Source organism: Lampetra fluviatilis, chromosome 9 (assembly GCF_964198595.1).
Source record: "Lampetra fluviatilis chromosome 9, kcLamFluv1.1, whole genome shotgun sequence".
Lineage (NCBI taxonomy): Eukaryota > Metazoa > Chordata > Hyperoartia > Petromyzontiformes > Petromyzontidae > Lampetra > Lampetra fluviatilis.
Genome location: NC_136283.1, coordinates 5,009,040 through 5,029,881, shown reverse-complemented (window position 1 = coordinate 5,029,881; position 20,842 = coordinate 5,009,040). Strand labels below are relative to the sequence as shown.

Genomic DNA, 20,842 nt, shown 5'->3' with positions numbered 1-20,842 from the left:
CGAAAGAGTGAGCGAGAGGTGGGGGTTTACATAAAGCAAAGTTTAAAAATAAAATTACGAAATGATGAACGAAGCCAAGTGCCGACTACACCGAGCATCTTCTTGTTTCCACTGATCGTAAAAAAAGAGAGAGAATGCCCAGAGAGAGAGAGAGAGAGTAAGCGAGAGAGTGAGCGAGAGAGTGAGCGAGAGGTGGGGGTTTACATAAAGCAAAGTAAAAAAAAATACGAAATGATAAACGAAGCCAAGTGCCGACTACACCGAGCATCTTCTTGTTTCCACTGATCGTAAAAAAAGAGAGAGAATGCCCAGAGAGAGAGAGAGAGTAAGCGAGAGAGTGAGCGAGAGAGTGAGCGAGAGGTGGGGGTTTACATAAAGCAAAGTAAAAAAAAATACGAAATGATAAACGAAGCCAAGTGCCGACTACACCGAGCATCTTCTTGTTTCCACTGATCGTAAAAAAAAGAGAATGCACAGAGAGAGAGAGCGCGCGGACGGGACGTTGCTCTTACCTCTCGCGTCCTGAGCGCGGGCTTCGGGCAGGGTGAGCTCGGAGTTGCCCGCTCGGTGCGCTTGCAGATTTAGAGACATCGTCGCTTGCAGGCGGTCAACAGCAGCAGCGACAGCAGCGACAAACAACAACACGCAGAGTGGACTCGAGGACTTCAGCGGATGCGCGGCAGTGCCGGTTCGTCCATGTAAGGCGAGGTGAGGAAGTCAACGCCGATGCTGCTGATGATGATGATGGCTTGGTGAAATGTGTCGATTGCAAAGGCGGCGGCTGCGGCGGCGGCGGTGCTGATGATGTCGCTATTGTGCGGCGGAGACGCGCCGCGAGGTGCGTAGATTATGCCGGGATTGTCCTGAGCCGACAATTAATCGCGACTTTAGCCCGCTCTTGACCGGCTTAACGACGTCTCGGGGGCAGGGTTCGTCTCGGCGAGAGGATGACGAAAGACAGCGAGAGAGAGAGAGACAGATATACAGAGAAAGAAAGACAGAGAGAGAGAGAGACAGAGAGAGAGAGACAGAGAAAGAAAGACAGAAAGAGACAGAGACAGAGAGACAGAGAGAGACGGACGGCGAGAAACGAACGAACACCGTCTACAGGCTGCAGTCTGCAAGTCACGGATCGAGTCGAGCTATTCGAGGAGTCCGCTATCCCCTCTCCTCCCTCCTCCTCCTCCTCCCCCCCCCGAAAGCCGTCGGCGGCTAAAGGTGTCGAGTCGTGGAGTCTCGAGTCAGAGCGCGGACGAGGCGTGGAGGAGTCGAGGCGAAGGCGCGGAGTGCGACGTCTCCATGCTCGACAGCTCGGTGTGCGCGAGCGATGCGAGAGAGAGGCGAGAGACGCACGCTGCTACGTGGGGGTGGGTGGGGTGGGTGGGGATTTGGTGGGTGGGGTGGGTGGGTGGCGTGGGTGGGTGGGTGGGAACGCGCGGCGAGTCCCAGCGTCGAAGGGGACAGCGTGGGAGGAGAGGAGCGGCGCTTCGAGGAGGAGGAGAGCCTCCCGTGATGAGATCTTCTCGCGCGCAGCCGAGGGACACCCTCGAAGCGAGCCACGCCCCGACTCCGTCAAGCCCCTCCCTCCCTAGAGGTGAAGCCCCGCCCACTCGAACAAGCCCCGCCCCCCCCACTCCTGCCTCTGCACCCCCCCCCCCACAACTTTCACGTTGGGTTGACAGCTGGCGGAGGTGATGGAGGTGGTGGTGGTGGTGGATACGTGAATGGACGGTGGTGGTGGTGGTGTTGGTGGATGAATGCAACGATTATCTGTGGGAATCCTATTGGACGGGCGGGACGGAAGGCTCAAAGGGATCCTCAGCCTCCATAGACGACTGAGGCTGTTTGCGAGCGCCTATTAAGGTGGGCGCACGCTCGGAGTGTGTCCCGCCTAGCCACAGCACCGCGCCCGTCATTATTTAGTCTCCCCCCGGTGCCGATGTTTATACACCGGCACCGGCTACTCGTGCACGGCTGACTCGCTCGGGGTGGGGGGGGGGTCCAGGGCAAGCTCAGACGCCACTCGATGCCGATGCTGCCCATGCCCTAGAATGTAATCCAAGGTTGCAAGGTGCACACAAAATACCCCCCGTGTAGCCTTGACAGACTGTCGGGGCAAGTGCTGTTAGCGAGCACCTATGAAGGTCGGCACGGCACACGAGGTAGTGGGTGGACAGCAACCACGCCCGGCCGCATTTGTCTCCCCAGTGACGATGTTTACACATCGCACCAGGTACTCATTTGAGGCCGTGTCGACCTAGGGGATGCCCAGGACCGGTTTAGATAATCGTCACTGATGTTGACTGCAGGGATTCATCTTCTTGGTTCTTTCGGTAAAGTCACGTGGAAAGGAAGTAATAACATAATAAAAATAAAACATAATAAAATACAATTCTCACGACGTTCCGGCCACAACGCAAGCAGCCGTCCTCGGGTGAAGACCGGGTCTGTCAGACGCTGTCTCCCCGACAGACCTGGTCTTCACCTGATGACGGCTGCTTGCGTTGTGGCCGAAACGTCGTGAGAATTATTTTATTATGTTTTATTTTTATTATTTTATTACTTCCCTTCTACGTGACTTTACCGAAAGAACCAAGAAGATGAAGTCGTTCTGAATTGACGGTGCAGCGTGCGCGTTGCACGTGGCAGCGTGCGCGTTGCACGTGGCAGCGTGCGCGTTGCACGTGGCAGCGTGCGCGTTGCACGTGGCAGCGTGCGCGTTGCACGTGGCAGCGTGCGCGTTGCACGTGGCAGCGTGCGCGTTGCACGTGGCAGCGTGCGCGTTGCACGTGGCAGCGTGCGCGTTGCACGTGGCAGCGTGCAGCGTGAGAGGGCGCAGCCTTCGGAGTGGGCGACGCACCGGAACGGAGCCGATTTGATTTCTGTCATTAACGCTTCACGCGCGCAAACGACCCCACTAGGGGTTGTGATGTCTGAAGGGATTCTCGGCATGCCCTAGATCGTCTCAGCCGTTAATCAATTATCTATCTGCTGCGGTGTGTTAAAAAAAAGAAGACAAACATCCCCCCCGTGTAGCCTTAACAGACTGTTGGGGCAAGTGCCGTGAGCGTGAACGCGGCACACGAGGGGTGTGGGTGGCGAGCATCCAGCCCGACCGCCTTTGTCTCCCGAGTGGCGATGTTTACACACCGCACACCAGGTACTCATTTGATGCCGAGTCGACCTAGGGGATGCCCGGGACCGGTTAAGACAATCGCCACCGGTGTTGGCCGCGAGCGGGAATCGAACTCGAGTCGCCGGATTTCGTAGCACAGCGCAGCGCGCTAACCGCCACGCCACCACCGTTCCGGGGAGACAAAGGCGGCCGGGCGTCTTTCTGTCATCACTGACGCCGTGGAACCCTGGGTACGCGTGCGGCGTTGGAGCGCATGACAGGAGCTCTTTACGCAGTGCGCTCTTCTCACGCGCCGTGCGACGCTCAGCAAACGCGGCGTTTGTGCACGCGCGTGGGGATGACCCACTGCTGGATGACGGGCCTCCTCCTCCTCCTCCGCTACCCCCCCCCGACCCTCAACGTCGTGCGGGAGGCGTAGCGAGCTATTTGACCGCCATACTTCACCGCGTCGGTCGACAGTCGTTGCGTGCGCCGCGTTCGCACGGCGCGCAGAGACAGATCCGTCCGACTTCGGCGAACGATCGCCAACAGGTACATTGGCGTTGGCGATTTGTCGCGTTACTGGTGATGGACAGAGAGAGAGAGAGAGACGTCGGCCTTACGGTGTTTGCAACAACGACAACAGCAGCAACAACTACAACAACAACAGGAGTAGCAACAACATCAACAGGGACACCTGGCGAAGGTTAACATGCAGTCAGAATGAGAATGTGTTCCCCGTGCCGTAACGAGAACGACATTGACACAACGCAACATTCGCATCGGCACCGCGAGAGGCGGTGGAACGCGCATCCATCCGGACGCGATCTCTCCCCGGTAATGGAGCCACGCCGGTCATAAATCTAGAAGGTCCATTTGCCGAAACGTCGCCTGTTGTTTACACGTCACGGTCGGTGTTCCCTCTTTAAAGCCGCGGAGTTATTTGTTTGTCGGGGTTTGTGCTCGCACGCCACCACCACTGCTGTATCGCAACAACAGCTGCAGGTCCGGTTGGCTACGTACGGTGCGAAAGAAATCCGACGTACACAACAGGCAGGCAGAGAGGCAGCACGCGAGATGATCGCGTGCGTCCGAGCGCACGCGACGCAGCGAGGAAGAGACATCGTCGGCGAGAGACGCGCGTCCACTCGAATGATTCTTGCCGAGGGTCACTTCAAGTCACCCCGAACGGTCCGACTCGGTAGAAGCTGCTCGTGTCGCGTTGTCTCAAACGTGGTTAGCGGCGGTGGTGGTGGTGGTGGTGATGGTGGTGTTGTGCTGTGGGACAAATGCGGCCGGGCGTGGTGCTGGCCACCCACCCCCTCGTGTGCCGTGCCGGCCTTCATAGGTGCTCGCTAACAGCACTTGCCCCGACAGTCTGTCAAGGCTACACGGGGGATCTTTTGTGTGCACCTTGCAACCTTGGATTACGTTCTGGGGCATGGGCAACATCGGCAAGTACCGATTCAAACACACGGACACGCGACTCACGTGTACGTTGCATTGTGATCGAGGAAAGGGGGGATTGTAGAATGTCGGGCGATATGTGAACGCTACCGAGAATTGCTTCGTAAATAAATCCACTGCCGTCGCTGGTTCGATTGGTGTCTGAGTGTGTGTCTGTCTGTCTCTATGCGTGTGCGTCCGTAGGGTAGCGGTTAGCCCCCTCCACACACACACACCCAGTTCGATTCCCGCTCACGGCCAACACCGTTGGCGATTATCTGAACCGGTGCTGGGCCTCCCCTAGGTCGACTCGGCCGCAAATGAGTACCCGGTGCGGTGTGTGAACATCGCCACTGGGGAGACAAAGGCGGCTGGACGTGGTGTTGGCCACCCACCCCCTCGTGCGCCGTGCTGTCATTCATATATGTGCTCGCTAACAGCACTTGCCCCAACAGTCTGTTAAAGGCTATACGGAGGGATCCTTTGCCTTTGTGTGTGTGTGGCGTCAGTGGTTCGCGCGACGCGCAACGATCCCGACTACGCGCGTTTCGATTCCCACTCACGGCCAATATCATACGCGGATATTTGAACCGGTCCTGGGGCCTCCGCTAGGTCGACTCAGCCTAAAGACGGGCACCCTGGTGCGGTTCTATAAACAATGGCAACGTGGAGACAGAGACGGCCGGGCGTCGTGTTGATGTTCATTTCGTGAGGATTTGCTCATTGCGTTCCGAAATAAGTTCAACGCGCACGCGCGCGGCGCATTGCAACCCCCCAGCGCTTGCCCACAAACGCGCGCGTGACTCTATCCACGGCTCGATCTTTGTCTTTGTGCATTTTTTGTTTGCTCCGTCTTCCGCTGCCCTCTTCTGCTGCTTCTCCTCCTCGTCCTCTGCGTTGACGACAAGAGCGCACGAGCGAGTAAGCCATGAACGTCGCTCAGCGGAGCCGTGTCGCGCCGTGGGGGTGCCCGTGGGGTCACCGCTGCGCGCTTCCCTCTCCTCCTGCCAGAGGGACCCTGAGACCACCACCACCTCCACCCCTGCCCAGGGTCAATTCGCTGCGGCCACCGCAGCGGTAACCACGGGGGCCGCACAAACGTCGGGCAGTAGACCGACAGACCCGTCACCTCCCCCCCACCCCCTCTACGTTGACTACAGTCCCCAAACTCCACGTCTCGCGACCCTCCTCCCCCAATCTCCACTATTCACACACTCATTAAGTCCTTGCACGTCGCACGCGCCTGATGATTGTATAAACGCGTCCCACGTGACGCGCTACGCAATGAACAGCGACGGTTGTCTGAACCCGTGCTGGGCCTCTGCTAGGTCGGCTCAGCCTCAAATGAGTACCCGGTGGCGGGGTGTAAACATCGCCACTGGGGAGACAAAGGCGGCCGGACGGGCGGTGTGCTGGCCACCCACCCCGTCGTGTGCCGTGCCGGCCTTCGTAGGTGCTCGCTAACAGCACTTGCCCCAACAGTCTGCCAAGGCTGTACGGGGGATGTTTGTCTGCGTACCTGTATTTGTGTTACAGGACATAAGCAAGCCACAGACCACAGCGCAAGATCGTGCATGAGTAACGTATTAAAAAGGCACGCTTATCTGTATCTGCTAAGATAAAGGACATTACACAATGTAAGCCGCTCTCATCAGCATCATCATCAGCAGCATCAAAACCATTGTCTATGTGGCATCCCTGGTGTCTTGCATGTCCACGGGTACCCACGATGTCTTACGCACTCAAAAAAGCCTTCAGAGTAATTGCGCAAAGCATGCCCCCGATTGACTGGGCGACCAAAGCAGAGCAAAAGTTGAGGAGCGGGGGCGTTCAATTCCAGCCACAGGTCGTTATTAAGTTAATTCGGGGAATTTACCAGAGTCGGTAATAACACAGACGGTGAGGTCCCCGTGTTGTTATTACGTACGGTGCGAAATAAGTTCAACATACATATATTAGTCTGGAGTGAGGCCCATATTGTATATATATTTCCAGGTGTCATAAACTACACGGAAAATTCATCGTCGCAATGTTGCTTACGAACTGTATACCATTAGCCAATCGACTATACCATAAGCTAATCGACTATACCATTAGCCAACCGACGATACCATTTTCCAATTAGCCCAAGTTTCTTCACTGGGCTGCCAAAAAGAGATCAAAACGAACAGCAGTTATAACGGCGTCTGGTTCAATAAAAACGCCAGTGGCTTAAACGGAATGGTTCGTGAAGATAGCGCGGTGGCTGTATGAATCACTGTCGCTCTCAACTTAACTCTTAACGCACTAACTATTTTTTTTATTTTTCCAGGTAAAGCCCACTGAGCTATGTAGCTAATTTTCAGAAGTGACCTGGCCACAAATGATAGCTCAACGTAGTGGCTTATCGCGTAGAAATGTATAGCAGCCAAATACTCGAAACGCAGTGTTTCTAAATGTGGAGAAGAAAACCGGAGAAAAATCCACGCGACCACGGGGAGAACATCCAAACTCCAAATATACAGCAGGCGTCAGGGTTAGGATTGAACCCACGTCCTCCTGTATACGGGGCGAGGGAGTTCACATCTCGCCACCGTGAGATGGAACCATAACTCGAGGGGTTCCAGACTCAATCCATCGCGATCCGCCGCGACGCATCTCTCCGAATTGGCCAATTAACCAAACCTCGTTTGTAAAATACAATTTTAGTCCGTTACACGCTGCACGCGCCCGATAGTTGTTGAGCACATCTCATCGTGACCGGGTGGACAGCTGCGTGGATTACAAATCATCACGTTGAGCAGCTTGGTAACGACCAATTTTGACTTCACTGATGAGACACCCGTTTGTCGAAAGCGACGCTGCGTTAGTTTATATATTTGTTTTGTTCAATCCGAATCAACTGCTGCTGTAAATGTGCCCTCCGCAGGAGACGGTCGGGGCCTGCCGGTTCGTGTAAACTCAACGTTCCCGTGCTCGATTGCGGAAAGACCGACAAACGAAGGAGATATTCTTGTTGCTCTTCGAATTTGTGGTGGGAACGCGAGGAGGACGCGGGCTCATTGTTCGTCCCCCCCCCCCCCAAGGCCACCCAGCTGCGATTGTGGGGGGGGGGGAGCGAGTCAGGACCGGTTCGGACATCGCTCGTCATCGATGTCAATCGTAGCCAGGAAATCGAGCTCTGGCTCGTAGCGCAGTGGCGACGCGCTAACCTCTCCCGCGCCACCGCTCCACCGCCCCCGGGAGTAAATTTACCAACGGAAATTGCTCATTAATTGGCAATTAAGGGCGACTGCGTTTGAAATGAGGAGCGGTCGATGAAGTCGGCGGTACCAGACGCGTGCGCTTCTCATATCGCACGCGCGTCGCACGCACCTACAACAACAACAACTAGAACACACTGAACACACGTACAGAGAGAGAGACGCTGGGAACGCGAATGCTCACGACTGCAAGCTTCGAGAGCCGCCACTCGCGGCGCGTTTTAACGTTTCGACTGCAGCAGCAGCAAGGCGGATGCGCCGTCAGCGTCGGCCTGAACTATACCCCAGAGGTCGCAACCGGGTACCCGATACCCGTACCCTACCCGATACCCGGCTACCCGTACCCGGAGCCGTTTGCGACCCTGGTGCGGCCGGGTACGGGTAGGCCGTGAGTCACTGGTGAGTAGCCGTTTGTCACTCATTTCGGGTAGGGTACGGGTACGGGTAGGGAACGGGTACCCATTTGCGACCCTGGTGCGACCGGGTACGGGTACGGGTAAGGAATCAAATCCCGTTTGCGACCTCTGCTTTACCCCCCCCCGTCTCTCGGCCGAGCTAGCGGCTTTGCGAGAAGGGCGAGTTGGGGTTCTGAGTTCACGCGAACTGCGATCATCCTTGCAGCGAGCGGAGGCTTCTGGGCAAAGGCGGTCACGTGACATCGCGCGGCGCATTCGGATGCGCTTCTGCGGCCGTCTGGAACGCTCTTCCTTCCGGTATTTCGGAAGCACGCTGTGAGCTGCGGCGCTGTTTAAATCGTCGTCTCGATTGACAGACTCGTTTCTTTGGAACTGCTTTCTCTGCGTTTAGTTTGTTCGCGCGGTTGGCTACGTACGGTGCGAAATAAATTCAACATCCATGCATAATGGACCGTGACCGGGGTAACCCAATTCGCTGCTGTCACAAGTGACTTGCATCATACAGCGCCCACCGCGTGTTAATAACACGCATTTATGCCCTCTCTACTTACCCAGGAATGCCCATTAATTTCAACAGGAAACCATCAAACTTGTTTCTCAAGATTGTTATCTTCATTTTTGTTGTTGTTGTTGCTGCTGCAGGATTTTACAATGGGATTGGTGGATTTTCTTCCTTTCAGTTCTACTCGAAGAGGCCCGACGCGCCTTTGCGTGGGATACACGGCCCGGGTGGAGGGTGGATAGTGAGCGGGGGAGGGGTGGGGGAGAGAGGCGTGATGACGTCAGCACGCACGAACCCGGCTCAACGCTGCGGGAATGCGGGTTGACGTCGTTACGCAGGTGTGCGCGGTGACGTCACCACACCACGCTCTTTGCCCGCGCGCCATCCAGCCAGCAAAACTTTATAAAACCAATATGCTGTAATCAGTGCCGGATTAAGCTGCAGCATAAGTTATAAAGGGCCCTAAATAAATAAAAAAAACACAAATCTTAAAATAAGTTGTTTTTACTTGCATAGTAAAGTAATTGCATTTTTCATTTGCTATACAGCCAGATACTACGACAAATCGCTAACCGTAAACACCCAGTCGTTCATAAAAGTTGAAGGCAGTATCGTACTATAGTAATAGAGCAAGTGCAGAATCACTGAACCGGAATTGATAGCTTGAACGCATTTAGCGCGGGCCCTTGAATGTGCGGGGCCCGTAGCACCATATGTAGCAGCTACTTTTGCTACTAGGATAATCGAGCACCGACTGTAATAAATAATAATAGCGTGATGCTGATGATGATCACAACTCCTACCTGCTCCTGTGAACGCGCTCTGGTTAATTGGTGGATGCCAACAGCATCCACTCCGATTTGAATTCTAGATTTGAAGCTTTCGTGACTGCAAGGATTCATACTCTTAGTTCTTTCGGTAAAGTCACGTAGGTAAAAAATGAAATCAAAATTAATAAAAAAAAAAATCACAACGTTTCGGAGGCAACACAAGCTTCCGTCTTCAGGTGAAACTGTCACAGCAAAATATCTGTATCACTTGATACAAATATCTGTATCACTTGATACAGATATTTTGCTGTGATACAGATATTTTGCTGTGACAGTTTCACCTGAAGACGGAAGCTTGTGTTGCCTCCGAAACGTCGTGATTTTATTGGTTTTTTTCATCAATTTTTATTTCATTCTCCCATTTTAATGTCACCAGATCTAAAGTATCGTTTGCTCTACAACGGTGTCAGTCGCAGCGAGACGCGCTGCTGCACGTGGTGGATATAGAGTGTTCAGTAATTCGCGCAACGGATCGTGAGAGATGACGGGGGCTTCGTCAGGCCTTCATCCAGCAGTGGACTGACCATGGCTGGTGATGGTGGTGGAGATGATACGGCGCACTCCATACAAATGCGTAAAAGGCGGCGGGTAATATAAGGCTCATTCCTAGATGCGTACGAGTTATTTTATACACAGCGTATGTGTGCATTGAATTGCGAGCGCCCGTTAATGTCTTCCTATTCGTCTTGAGTAAAATTATGCCCCGCTAAAGCTGTAATTATTCAACGTTACGAATCTCTAAAAAATATTAACAGCTCGGAACACACGGCAAACAAAGGCACTCTCCGTACAGCTTGTGATTGCGATAGTGACGGTTCGCACGCATTATCGTCTTTCATTTGTAAAGCATCGGTTTCGTTAGCGTGGACATATAAATGCCCGTTTAACAACAACAACGGCAACAATAAACCTATCGGCTGCTGGATGAGCGCCTTGCTGGCTTGCACGCACGTGTGCATGTTAAACTTCTTGCACACCGCACGTAGCCGACGGTGCTAAGCGGAGGTGCGGGCGTAGGGCAGGAAGGGTTCGTATACAACAGCAATGTTCGATTTGACGCCGCCAATAAGAAAGCGAGAGATGCGAGATGCGCGTGGAATGATCGCGGCACCAAAAATGCTCACCAATTATCCGCACTCGCCGCCAATTATTTGCTCAGCTCAAGACCCTTAACGCGTGCATTGTAATAATGTTAAGTTGCAGCCCTTTGTTAATGCACTGCTGGATTAAGGACTTCTCGACACGCCGTATCGGCCCACTGGATGCTGTGGGGCCGTGTGTGGGGGGCTTTGTTTGACCATACTTCACCACGCTGGTTAGCGTGGTGAAGTATGATCGGGATGCCCAGGACCCCGTTCGGATATCACTCGCCACCGATGTGAAATGTGCGGTAACCACTGCACCACCGCTCCCCCCTAGCTCCATACAGGATATATATACAGCCCATATACACAGCTCACTTGTAACATCTATGAATATATATACATACACATCGCACTTTGAATCAATATCGTTCATATTTACAATGTACATACAATTTAAGCTGAGGTACTGTACTTTAATTTGCAAGTTAATGTCCTATAAATCCACATCAACTTGATCTTACACTATATAGGTTTATTTTATTAAGTGTAAACATGCGCTTACAGTGGCTGGTGTGGTGTTGAATATTAACAAGGATCGCATATAACTGTCTATAGATTATCGATAGGCATAGCTACGCCTTAAATTAATATAACATAAAACGTGTAACCAACGCAATGTTAGATTTCTTACAATAAATGGTACTCTATAGCCCTTGGGGTGTTGTGAAGTCAGGGGAAGGTTTCCCGGCACTAATTCAGATATCGCTCGCCACTGATGTTAACCGTTGGCCGGGAATCGAACTGAGGTTTTTTTTCTTTCACCCACGTCAGAGCAAAGTGCGCTAACCATTGCGCCACCGTTCAAACCACTCGCTTTACTATCGTGGATTAATTTCAATGTACGCTTGTTATTTATTTTCTGAAACATATATGTACACGTTCACACGTAGTATTAACATTATATATATTTTACACGTATAGTTGAAAATTTAGTGAGTGAGTGATGTCGATAATAATCGCGCTCTAAACGGACTGAAAAGTAGGATTTGCCAGATACTTGAGTCTATGCTATAATTATAGTGACATCACAATTATAGAATTTCCGAATTCGGATCTCCCAAAACGCTACGTTTTAGAGATTGTTCGGTTTGACGAACATTTAAACAAAAATCGCCTCTCTATTAACGCAGACAGCGTCGATTGCTTAGCGCGCCACGTGCGAACGTGTTCAACAATCATCGGGTACGTGCAGCGTGTAACGAGTTGATTTGTATTTGAAATGGGGAGTACATTCACGGATCGTGATGAACTCTAACAAACAGACACTCTCCATTATCGGTAAACCGAGTGATTCGCCTTCCTCGTGGAGTTCGTTGGTCTGCACGGCGCACTGTGAGCTTGGTGGGTGAGCTGCCATTGGTGTTCGAATGGCGCTAAAAGAAACGCGCGTTTCTCTCTGCCGTGATGTTCCCGTGCACTCTTGGGCAGTCGCCCGACCCATTCGTAGCCCGTCGGCCGCTTTGTTCAGGTTTAGGAGATGTTAACTACCTCGCCTTGTACGCAGGAGGTCGTGGGTTCGATCCCGACCCTGACGCCTGACGTATATTTGGGGTTTTCTTCTCTCTCATCATCATCACGGTGGCTAGGCGATGTTACCAACCTCGCCTGGTACGCATGAGGTCTTGGGTTCGATCCTGACCCTGACGCCTGCTGTATATTTGGAGTTTGCGTGTTCTCTCTTTCTCCGTGCATTTTTTCCAGGCCCTCCGGTTTTTTTATCCTCCACGTTTAGAATCAAAATGCGATCAAAGTATTTGGCCGATATAAATGCCCACGTGATAAGCCACGGTGTTGACCTATCACTTGTGGCCAGGTCGCTTCTGAAAAAAAGAGCTATTTCCCTGAATAGGCCCTACCCGGTAAAATAAAAATAGGTTTGGTTAAGTTTTCACGGTTAGAAAGCAACGGCCGCCCTGGTTATTACAACAACAATAATAATCGTAGAAGTACCCGTCCGTATGCCTCACAGTGGCAAAGAGTCTGCTACTGTGTGAATGGCGTCAGGGTCTCCATTTGGAAAATTGGAAAATTACAAAGTTAAAACCGCACGTTACTCAATTTGGATTATACGCATCATCATCATCAGCAGCGGCAGCAGCAGCAGCAGTAAACTGTCAGGCGATGGCCCAATGTCCCTGTTGCAAGTGAGACTCCATCCTCGTCTGTCGGGTTCTCACCACCTGGCGACACAAACTCAATGTGCGTACGTGGAGCTTGTGTGTACGTATGTTGAACTTCTTTCGCACCGTACGTATCCAACCGTGCTCATCAACCAAGGTACCTCGCCAACCGACAATTATATTTGATTCCACCTGGCGAGACTATCGTCACCCGCAGCGCCGTGTCCCGTCACGTGGTGCAGTGCGCCCTCTTCGTCCACGTGGCTTAAGGTTGGAGTCAGGGTTCGCTTGGCGTGGCTGCATGAGCGTGCAAGTCGCCGCGCTCTTACATCCCTCTCTCTTCAGATCATAAAAATAACGTCTCATTCAAGTAGCCGATTGCCGTTGGTGGACTGCATGCCTTGTTTACGAGGTAAACACGATATGTATATAATCTTACACAGGAACCACACAGGATAGCATTTCATAATTTATCTGTTATTACGCCTCCATAAACCGTGGGCGGTGGGCCCGCGCGTGGCATTCGCTTGTGAAATATTTGGGGGTTCTTGAACTGCGATCACTCGTACGATGTCGTTTAGGCGAGAGCCACCACTGAATGGTGGTGGTGATGATGATGATGTTGGAGGATATAATCGCGGCACAGCGGTTCGCGCACTAGCCTTGTGAACCTCTGAAACCTCAGTTCAATTCCCGGTCACGGCTAAAATTAACGGAGAGGGAAATTGGAACCGGTCGTGACTATTCACCCCCCCCCACCCCCTTCCCACCCCTCCCCCCGCCTTCACCAACCCGCACTGACCAACGTGGTGAAGTATGGTCAAATAACTCCCACGCCGCGGTGATGATGACGATGATATTGACTGACCGCTATGTCTGGGCTATATGGGTGTGTGGGTGCTGTAGTTCTCGATATCAACACAGATTCCACGCCGATTGAAACACTCGCGCGACATCACACTGTGCAGCGTTACGATGTTTGCGACGTCGCCATAATTAACAATAGCAATGTCGAACGATCGCACAGGATACCAGCGGCAACATTCCTGTTTCAGGTGGCTTCCGCTGAACGTTGGGGACGTTTGGTTAAGTCCACCGATGGGCGTTTGGCTTTCGCGCATGGAAGAAAGCGGAGTACCCGGAGAACACCAACCACTCATTGGGAGCGAGAGAGGTGTACTCAATACCAGCCCCTTGGCTATAACAATGTGGGAGAAACCTCCCTACCCATATTGCAAGAATGCAATAGTACCAGAAGATTTGGTAATTAATTTGTGGAAGTTATCTAGGGATGCTGATGCCGTGGTTATCACCCTGGACCTGTGATCCAGAGGTCGACCTCTTCGATTTAACCAGCTCGGCAGGTGACACAACGTGGGCAAGTTTCTGAACCACACAGCCCCCAGCCCCTGTCAACCCAGCTGTACGGTGGGGTAAAGCGTGGGTACTCCCACCTGGCCAGCGTGGTGGAAGAGTAGACCAAACACACTCTCGAGAGGCGGGTCACGCGAGATCCCACGAGTGCAGGGCCTTTCCGCCAACAAGTGGCGGCGAGAGCAAGCTCTTTCAGGGCTGCGCCTCTATCTTAGTTTAGCAGTAGTCGGGAAGCCACTCACGTTGTCCTCTCTACACAGAGTAAGTGATGGCACTCTGCTTGATGCATCGTGCCCAACGCTCGCGTGTGCACGGCACGGCTGTCTGTACAAACAAAGACACAGCTCCCCCGTGTAGCCTTAACAGACTGTTGGGGCAAGTGCTGTTAGCGAGCAACCTATGAAAGCCGGCACGGCACACGAGGGGGTGAGTGGCCAGCAGCACGCCCGGCCGTCTTTGTCTCCCTAGTGGCGATGTTTACACACCGCACCTGGTACTCATTTGAGGTTCAGTCGACCTAAGGGAGGCCCAGGACCGGTCCAGATGTTCGTCACCTATGTTGGCCGTGAGCGGGAATCGATCTCGGGTCGCCAGGTTTGCGAGGTTCCGTAGACTGATGCTCCACGGATCGCTACATTACCGCTCCGCTGTTTGTACACGTGCGGTACACACACACACACACGCGCGCACGGCGAAATCGCCGTCTCATCGAACGGTATACAACTTGTGGCAGATGTATAAACATCACAGCACGCGAATATTGTTTTTTTTGTATTGACTTTCACAAAATGACTCTCCGTTCTTCGGACGGGGAAAAAAAGAATTTCTATTTAATGCTTTCGTGACTGCAGGGATTCCTCTTCTTGGTTCTTTCGGTAAAGTCACGTAGAAGGGAAATAATAAAATAAGAAAAAAATAAAACATAATAAAAGAATTCTCACGACGTTTCGGCCACAACGCAAGCAGCCGTCATCAGGTGAAGAACAGGTCTGTCGGAAAGATGCTGTCTTTCCGACAGACCTGTTCTTCACCGTCCGTCTTTCCGACAGACCTGTTCTTCACCTGAGGACGGCTGCTTGCGTTGTGGCCGAAACGTCGTGAGAATTATTTTATTCTGTTTAATTTTTATTATTTTATTATTTCCCTTCTACGTGACTTTACCGAAAGAACCAAGAAGAAGATGAATTACGTGAGGATGCGCGCGCTTGACGCAGCACGACCAGCAGATGTCGCGTTGAATGTGCCGAAACGCTGAACGGCCGAGACCAACAGCTTCGTCTTCTTCCTCCACTTTATTATTATTATCACTGAGCTCGGCGGCTGATGCAGATGCGAGCGCATCGACTACAAATTCACATTCAGGCGGTCAAGCGTTCTGGGTGACCGCGATCGCACCACTACTGGAGAGTTTCTCATTTTTCATTTCATTACACGCTTTCATTTAACTCACTCTGTCTGTTGTTGTTGTCGTTGTTGCCTTAGGGGCCGTCCATAAATGACGTCACGCAATTTTGGACGATTTTTGACCCCCCCCCCCTCATCGTCACATGGCGTCACAAAAAGTCAGACCCCCCCCCCTCGAATATGACGTCACAAAGCTCTGCCCCCCCCCCCAACCCCCAAAATAAAACATGCTTCAAATCGCTATAAGCTATTGTCATTGTAGTGCGTATTTAATGTGGCGCTGCACTCTGATGCTGTAGGAGAAAAAAATATATTAATAAGTCTATTTAATTAAGTAGAACGTGTTGTCTATATTCATTTAAAGTTGTGCTTTTAAAACGCCACGCGGTCCGGAATTAGACTTTTCTTTCTTCAAAACTCATTCTCTTTTCGATCTTGTTGTTTTTGTGTTTGTGCGTGCGGGTTTAAATTGCTGTCCTCATCGCACGGCCGATTAGCGCCGTTGGCGGTGCCTGGCTGTGTCGGGTGGTGGTGAGTTAACGACACAGTTATATTTACGAGATATAACCCCCCCCCCCCCCAAAAAAAAACCTTTGTGATGGATAATATTGGTCGCGAAAGCCTGCTATGTGTTCAAATAACCAATATGGTTTATATATATGTAAACCAGGTGTGCGTATAACTGTGCACGTAACATTAATCGTTATCACGCGTTCACTAAGTGATTAATATTGCTATACAAAATGAAACGTATGTGTTTATATTACTTCTGCCGTATTATCTGGATTATAAGACGCACATTATCTCCCCCCCCCCTCTCTCCAATGCATGTTAAAGAGAAAGTTGAGCAGTGCGTCTTATAATTGGGTAGGTGTGTAGATCACACTGTGTGTGCTTGTTTGTGTGACCAGATTAGTAAAACCTTGATAGAGACCGGGCACACACGTTAACAGGTACGTCTTACTTACCGGAGCATGCTATTACCCAGAGAATACGGCTTGTATATATACACACACACACATATGAACTTACGACAATGTATCCCACGCGCAAGAACGCACGCAGCCAATGACTGACGTGGTTGCCCAAAAGTTCAATAAATCGTAAAATATTCGAATTACGCGCGAGTCTACAAAGTTTTGTTCCCACCGGGGTCTGTAAATACACAATGGACTGTCCACTCCTCTGTAATTTCCTGCCAGGGACTGCCTCTAAAGTGGCCTAAATAGTCTATATTACCCACTCTGTAACTGCCGCTTGATAAAAAAAAAATATTGGTCTGCAAAGCCAATACGTCCGATGGGACTATACAACGTAACTTTTATGAACACGTGCAGAACAGAACGGAATTCCGCCTGCATAATATTTATATTATTCTTTTACGCACAACTCTCCACAACGGGCCGTAATGAATGCGTTCGCACCATAATGTGACGCACATTAGCAGATGGATTGGGGTTTTTGGAGTCGCGTGTGAGATTTGTAATATGTTGGACGGCCAGAGACACGTGTATATTCTAGATTTGAAGCTTTCGTGACTGCAATGATTCATATTCCTAGGTTTTTTCGGTAAAGTCACGTAGGTAAAACATTAAAATTAATGAAAGTAAAATAAAACAAAGCACTTGATGCAGCTAATTCGGCTGTGACGGTCCCACCTGATAACGGAGACTTGTGTTGCCTCCGAAACGTCGTGAATTTTATTTTTTTGTTTTGTTTTATTTTACTTTCATTAATTTTAATGTTTTACCTACGTGACTTTACCGAAAAAACCTAGGGACACGTGTATATGTTGTGTGTGCGCGAGCGTATTGGTGGCGAATGCGTAATTAATGTATCTTACTGGGATCCGTACTAATTGCATAATACATATAATTATAATTTACACGCATGAAGCGCGTTACACACGGAGGTCGTAAGGCGCTGCACAGAGCTAAAAGCAAGCGAGTAACTAACTCACGCAGTTCTAAAACTGAACATAAACACGCAGGCTCATGATTTAACCACAGGTACAAATACATCACCACCCTCTCCACACTCCTAAAACACAATCAAATTAATCGGGAGAAAAGACCTTTAAGAAAATAAATTCCTTAAGGCGGGATTTAAATTAACCAAGGGACTGAGCAAATTGAATATTCGATGGAAGTGAATTCCACAGAAACACAGTGTCTCTGTGGTCGTGTCGGTGTGCGGATGACGATAGGAGCTCGCGAATAAACAGCCCTTGTCCCCGATGTTCTGAAAATGACTCCATGTATGTGAATGTGCCTAGGTATATGTTACCTTAATAGTGCGTATATGTGTGTCCTCGCGTGCAGCGTGCGCGTATGTGCGCGTACGCACAAACCAGCGAGCCGAGTTCGATTTCCGCTCGCTGCCAACATCAGTGACGAATATCTGAACAGGTTCTGGGTCTCTCCTAGGTCGACTCAGCCTTAAACGAGTAGCCGGTCTGGTGTGTAACAAAGGCGACCGGGCATAGTCCTGGCGACACGCATGCCCACGCGCGGTGCCGGCCTTCATAGGCGCACCTTACAAACAATTGCCACGCGGTGGATCTTTGTCTTTGTGTATTTAACACGTGTAAGCATGCATTATACACAGCATCTATCAGTCACATACTAGACCCATGAAAAAAAACTAGACGGATTGAGCGACCCCCCTGGGGAGTTGTTGTTAAAAAGCCCAAATGTATATATGGTTTAATGTTTACACGTTAACATGTGTTTACAAACATTTCTAAGCGTATCTTCCTTTACATTTTTACATACAATTATTATCATCATCTACATCGGACGATTCATTTTGAAGTGTCAACAAATATGTTTGCGTGAGATCATGTGTATATATTTATATATTTAAAGAGTATACCGTTACTTTTGTGCACACACCGCAGAGAGAGAGATTTAAAAAAAAAACATACATCATTAAATATGTGAACGTGAAACGAGGAGATGGAGCGATGAATTCAAGATCGCGTTTAAATGTACTAGTTCGAGCAAAAGCTATTTGTGCACAAGCATTTCAGACGAATATTCCACCAAACAGAGAACGCGTGCATATCTGCCGAGGGGCTGATTGCTCGTTGTTTTACCCTCGCCGCAGACAGGGCCGTCTATAGGCAGCGGGGGTGCGAGGCCCGGGGCAAATCACGCACCGCGTGCCCCCCCCCCCCAAAGCCCGGGGCCCGGGGCGATCGCCCCTACTCGCCGTACCCTTGCGACTGCTCTGGCTGTAGCTAATGTCAGCTATAGGTGCCTAGACGTACGGGTGGATCGCGAGTGATGACGACGGAGTGGGGAGCCTTCATCCAGCAGTGGATGGACCATGACTCACGATGATGATGATGATGAATATGATGATGATTGTGTTGATATAGTTGATGCGGACAACTGCATATATATAGTAACACGTCCTGACATTGATGTATACACAGCGTGAAGAAAACACGTAGGCTCGTGCACGTATATACTTACAGGTACACAACACGTACGGGCGTGTCGATAAGTAACGTACAGAAAACGTAGGTCAATATATACATGCATAGAAACGGGTACACACTCGTACCAGTAGCGTTCATCGTCGTGTACACGCATGTTCGTATATGTACGCCGATAGATACGTAACTATATATGTACATACAAGCGTAGCGATAGCCAAACACATGCACCTGCGTATACGAACAAACGTGTTCGCACATGTGCGCACATCCACAGAGTACTGGTAGATAATTGTGAACGAAAATAAAGAACTCGCACACAACGCATTCGTCATACACACGCATCTACACACACGTGGGTCGTGCACGTGTTTTGACGTGAGCCCCAGGGGTCGGCAAACCTGCATTACGCGACGTCATTCATCAAGGACCACCACCGTCTCTTGTATTCACCCACGCAGTGCATTGGCGCCTCTTGCAATATTGAGAGGGGGGGTGGGAGAGATATTGGTTTGTAGCGAATTGGTCCTGAGTCTGAATCTGAGATCCAGTGGACGGCACTTGTGCTGGCACCACGGCACCGGGTTTATGAGTAAGGACAGCAATAGGTTTTTAAAAAAGGGGTAAACCCATATTATTATATTAGGGATAGAGTTGGGGGATAGGGTTATTGATAAGAATGGGGTTGTGGTTCGTGGGCTAGGGGTAAGGGTGACGATAGGGTTAGGGGTAGGGTTGGAGTAAGGTTATCGACAGATGAGCTTAGGAGTTATGGTTATGGATGAGGACAGGGTTAAGGACAGGGATACGGGTTGGGATCAGGATAGGGTTAGGTATAGGGTAAATGATAGGGTTTAGTTATAGAGTTAAGGATAAGGTTAGGGATGGGCTGAGGGGTTAGGGTTATGTGTATGAGTTAGACGGTAGGGTTCGGGGTATGTTTCGCGACAGGGTTGTGGGTATGTTTGGGTTCGGGTAGTGGTATTGGGACTGCGGATAGACCTACCGGACTCAGAGCAGGACGATAGTTGCGTCATGCCGTCTGGCTCCATCCCCGCGTGCATCTGCCTGCGCCTTCCTCTTCTCGACTATTTCCTCCTCCTGCTGCTCCTGCTGCTGCTCCTGCTGCTGCTCCTGCTGCTGCTGCTGTTGCTGCTGCTGCTGCTGCTGTTGCTGCTGCTGCTGCTGCTCCTGCTGCTCTTCGGACGAGCACTAGAGTTGCAGATGCACAGAGAAGTGGCGCTCATCATTATCATCATCATCATCCTCGACGTCGTCGTCGTCATTGTCATCATGCGAATACCAAACGCACAAGTGGAGAATAAAGACCTCTTTCTCTCGCTCTCTCGCTCTCTCCTTTGTGCGAACAACAACAAAAAGCCGCACCTCCGATTACCACGGATGGCCACGTACGGTGCGAAAGAAGTTGGACATACGGTACGGTACATACAGACAACACCGAGCAGAGAATGTAGCACCGCGACAAATCTTGATGTAAAGGCGAGCGTCTGCAAGTTCAACAACTCTTGGGCAAAGCAATTAAACTCAACTTTTTATTTTTACCAACTAAGGCCCACTGAGCTACGCTGCTTATTTTTCACAAGCGACCTGGCTATCAACAAATGATCGCTCAACGAAGTGGGCTCATCACGTGGAAATGTATAGCAGGCAACTACTCCAAAACACATGTTTGTAAATGTGGAGGGACCCCCCCCCCACAATTGGATGGCCGAATCACTTAGAACTGGTTCTAAGAGTTGCTCTTTATTAGCCAAACGAATTTACAATCGTTGTCATCATCACCAT

At 50.7% G+C, this 20,842-nt stretch overlaps 1 protein-coding gene across 2 annotated transcripts in view; it reads right to left on the bottom strand.

Moving 5' to 3' along the window:
* Nucleotides 1-20,172, bottom strand: part of LOC144934054 (pituitary homeobox 2-like) — a 49,253-nt gene extending 29,081 nt beyond the window's left edge. Inside the window, exon 1 of one of the 2 annotated variants that reach the window (XM_078859422.1) lies at nt 20,043-20,172. In XM_078859422.1, coding sequence (XP_078715548.1) covers nt 20,043-20,100 — 58 coding nt within the window. In that variant the 5' untranslated portion in view covers nt 20,101-20,172. Of the gene's footprint in view, nt 1-512; nt 1,061-20,042 lie in introns of those variants that run through there. The other variant, XM_078859421.1, reaches the window with a different exon arrangement.
* Between the last annotated feature and the right edge of the window lie 670 nt (nt 20,173-20,842).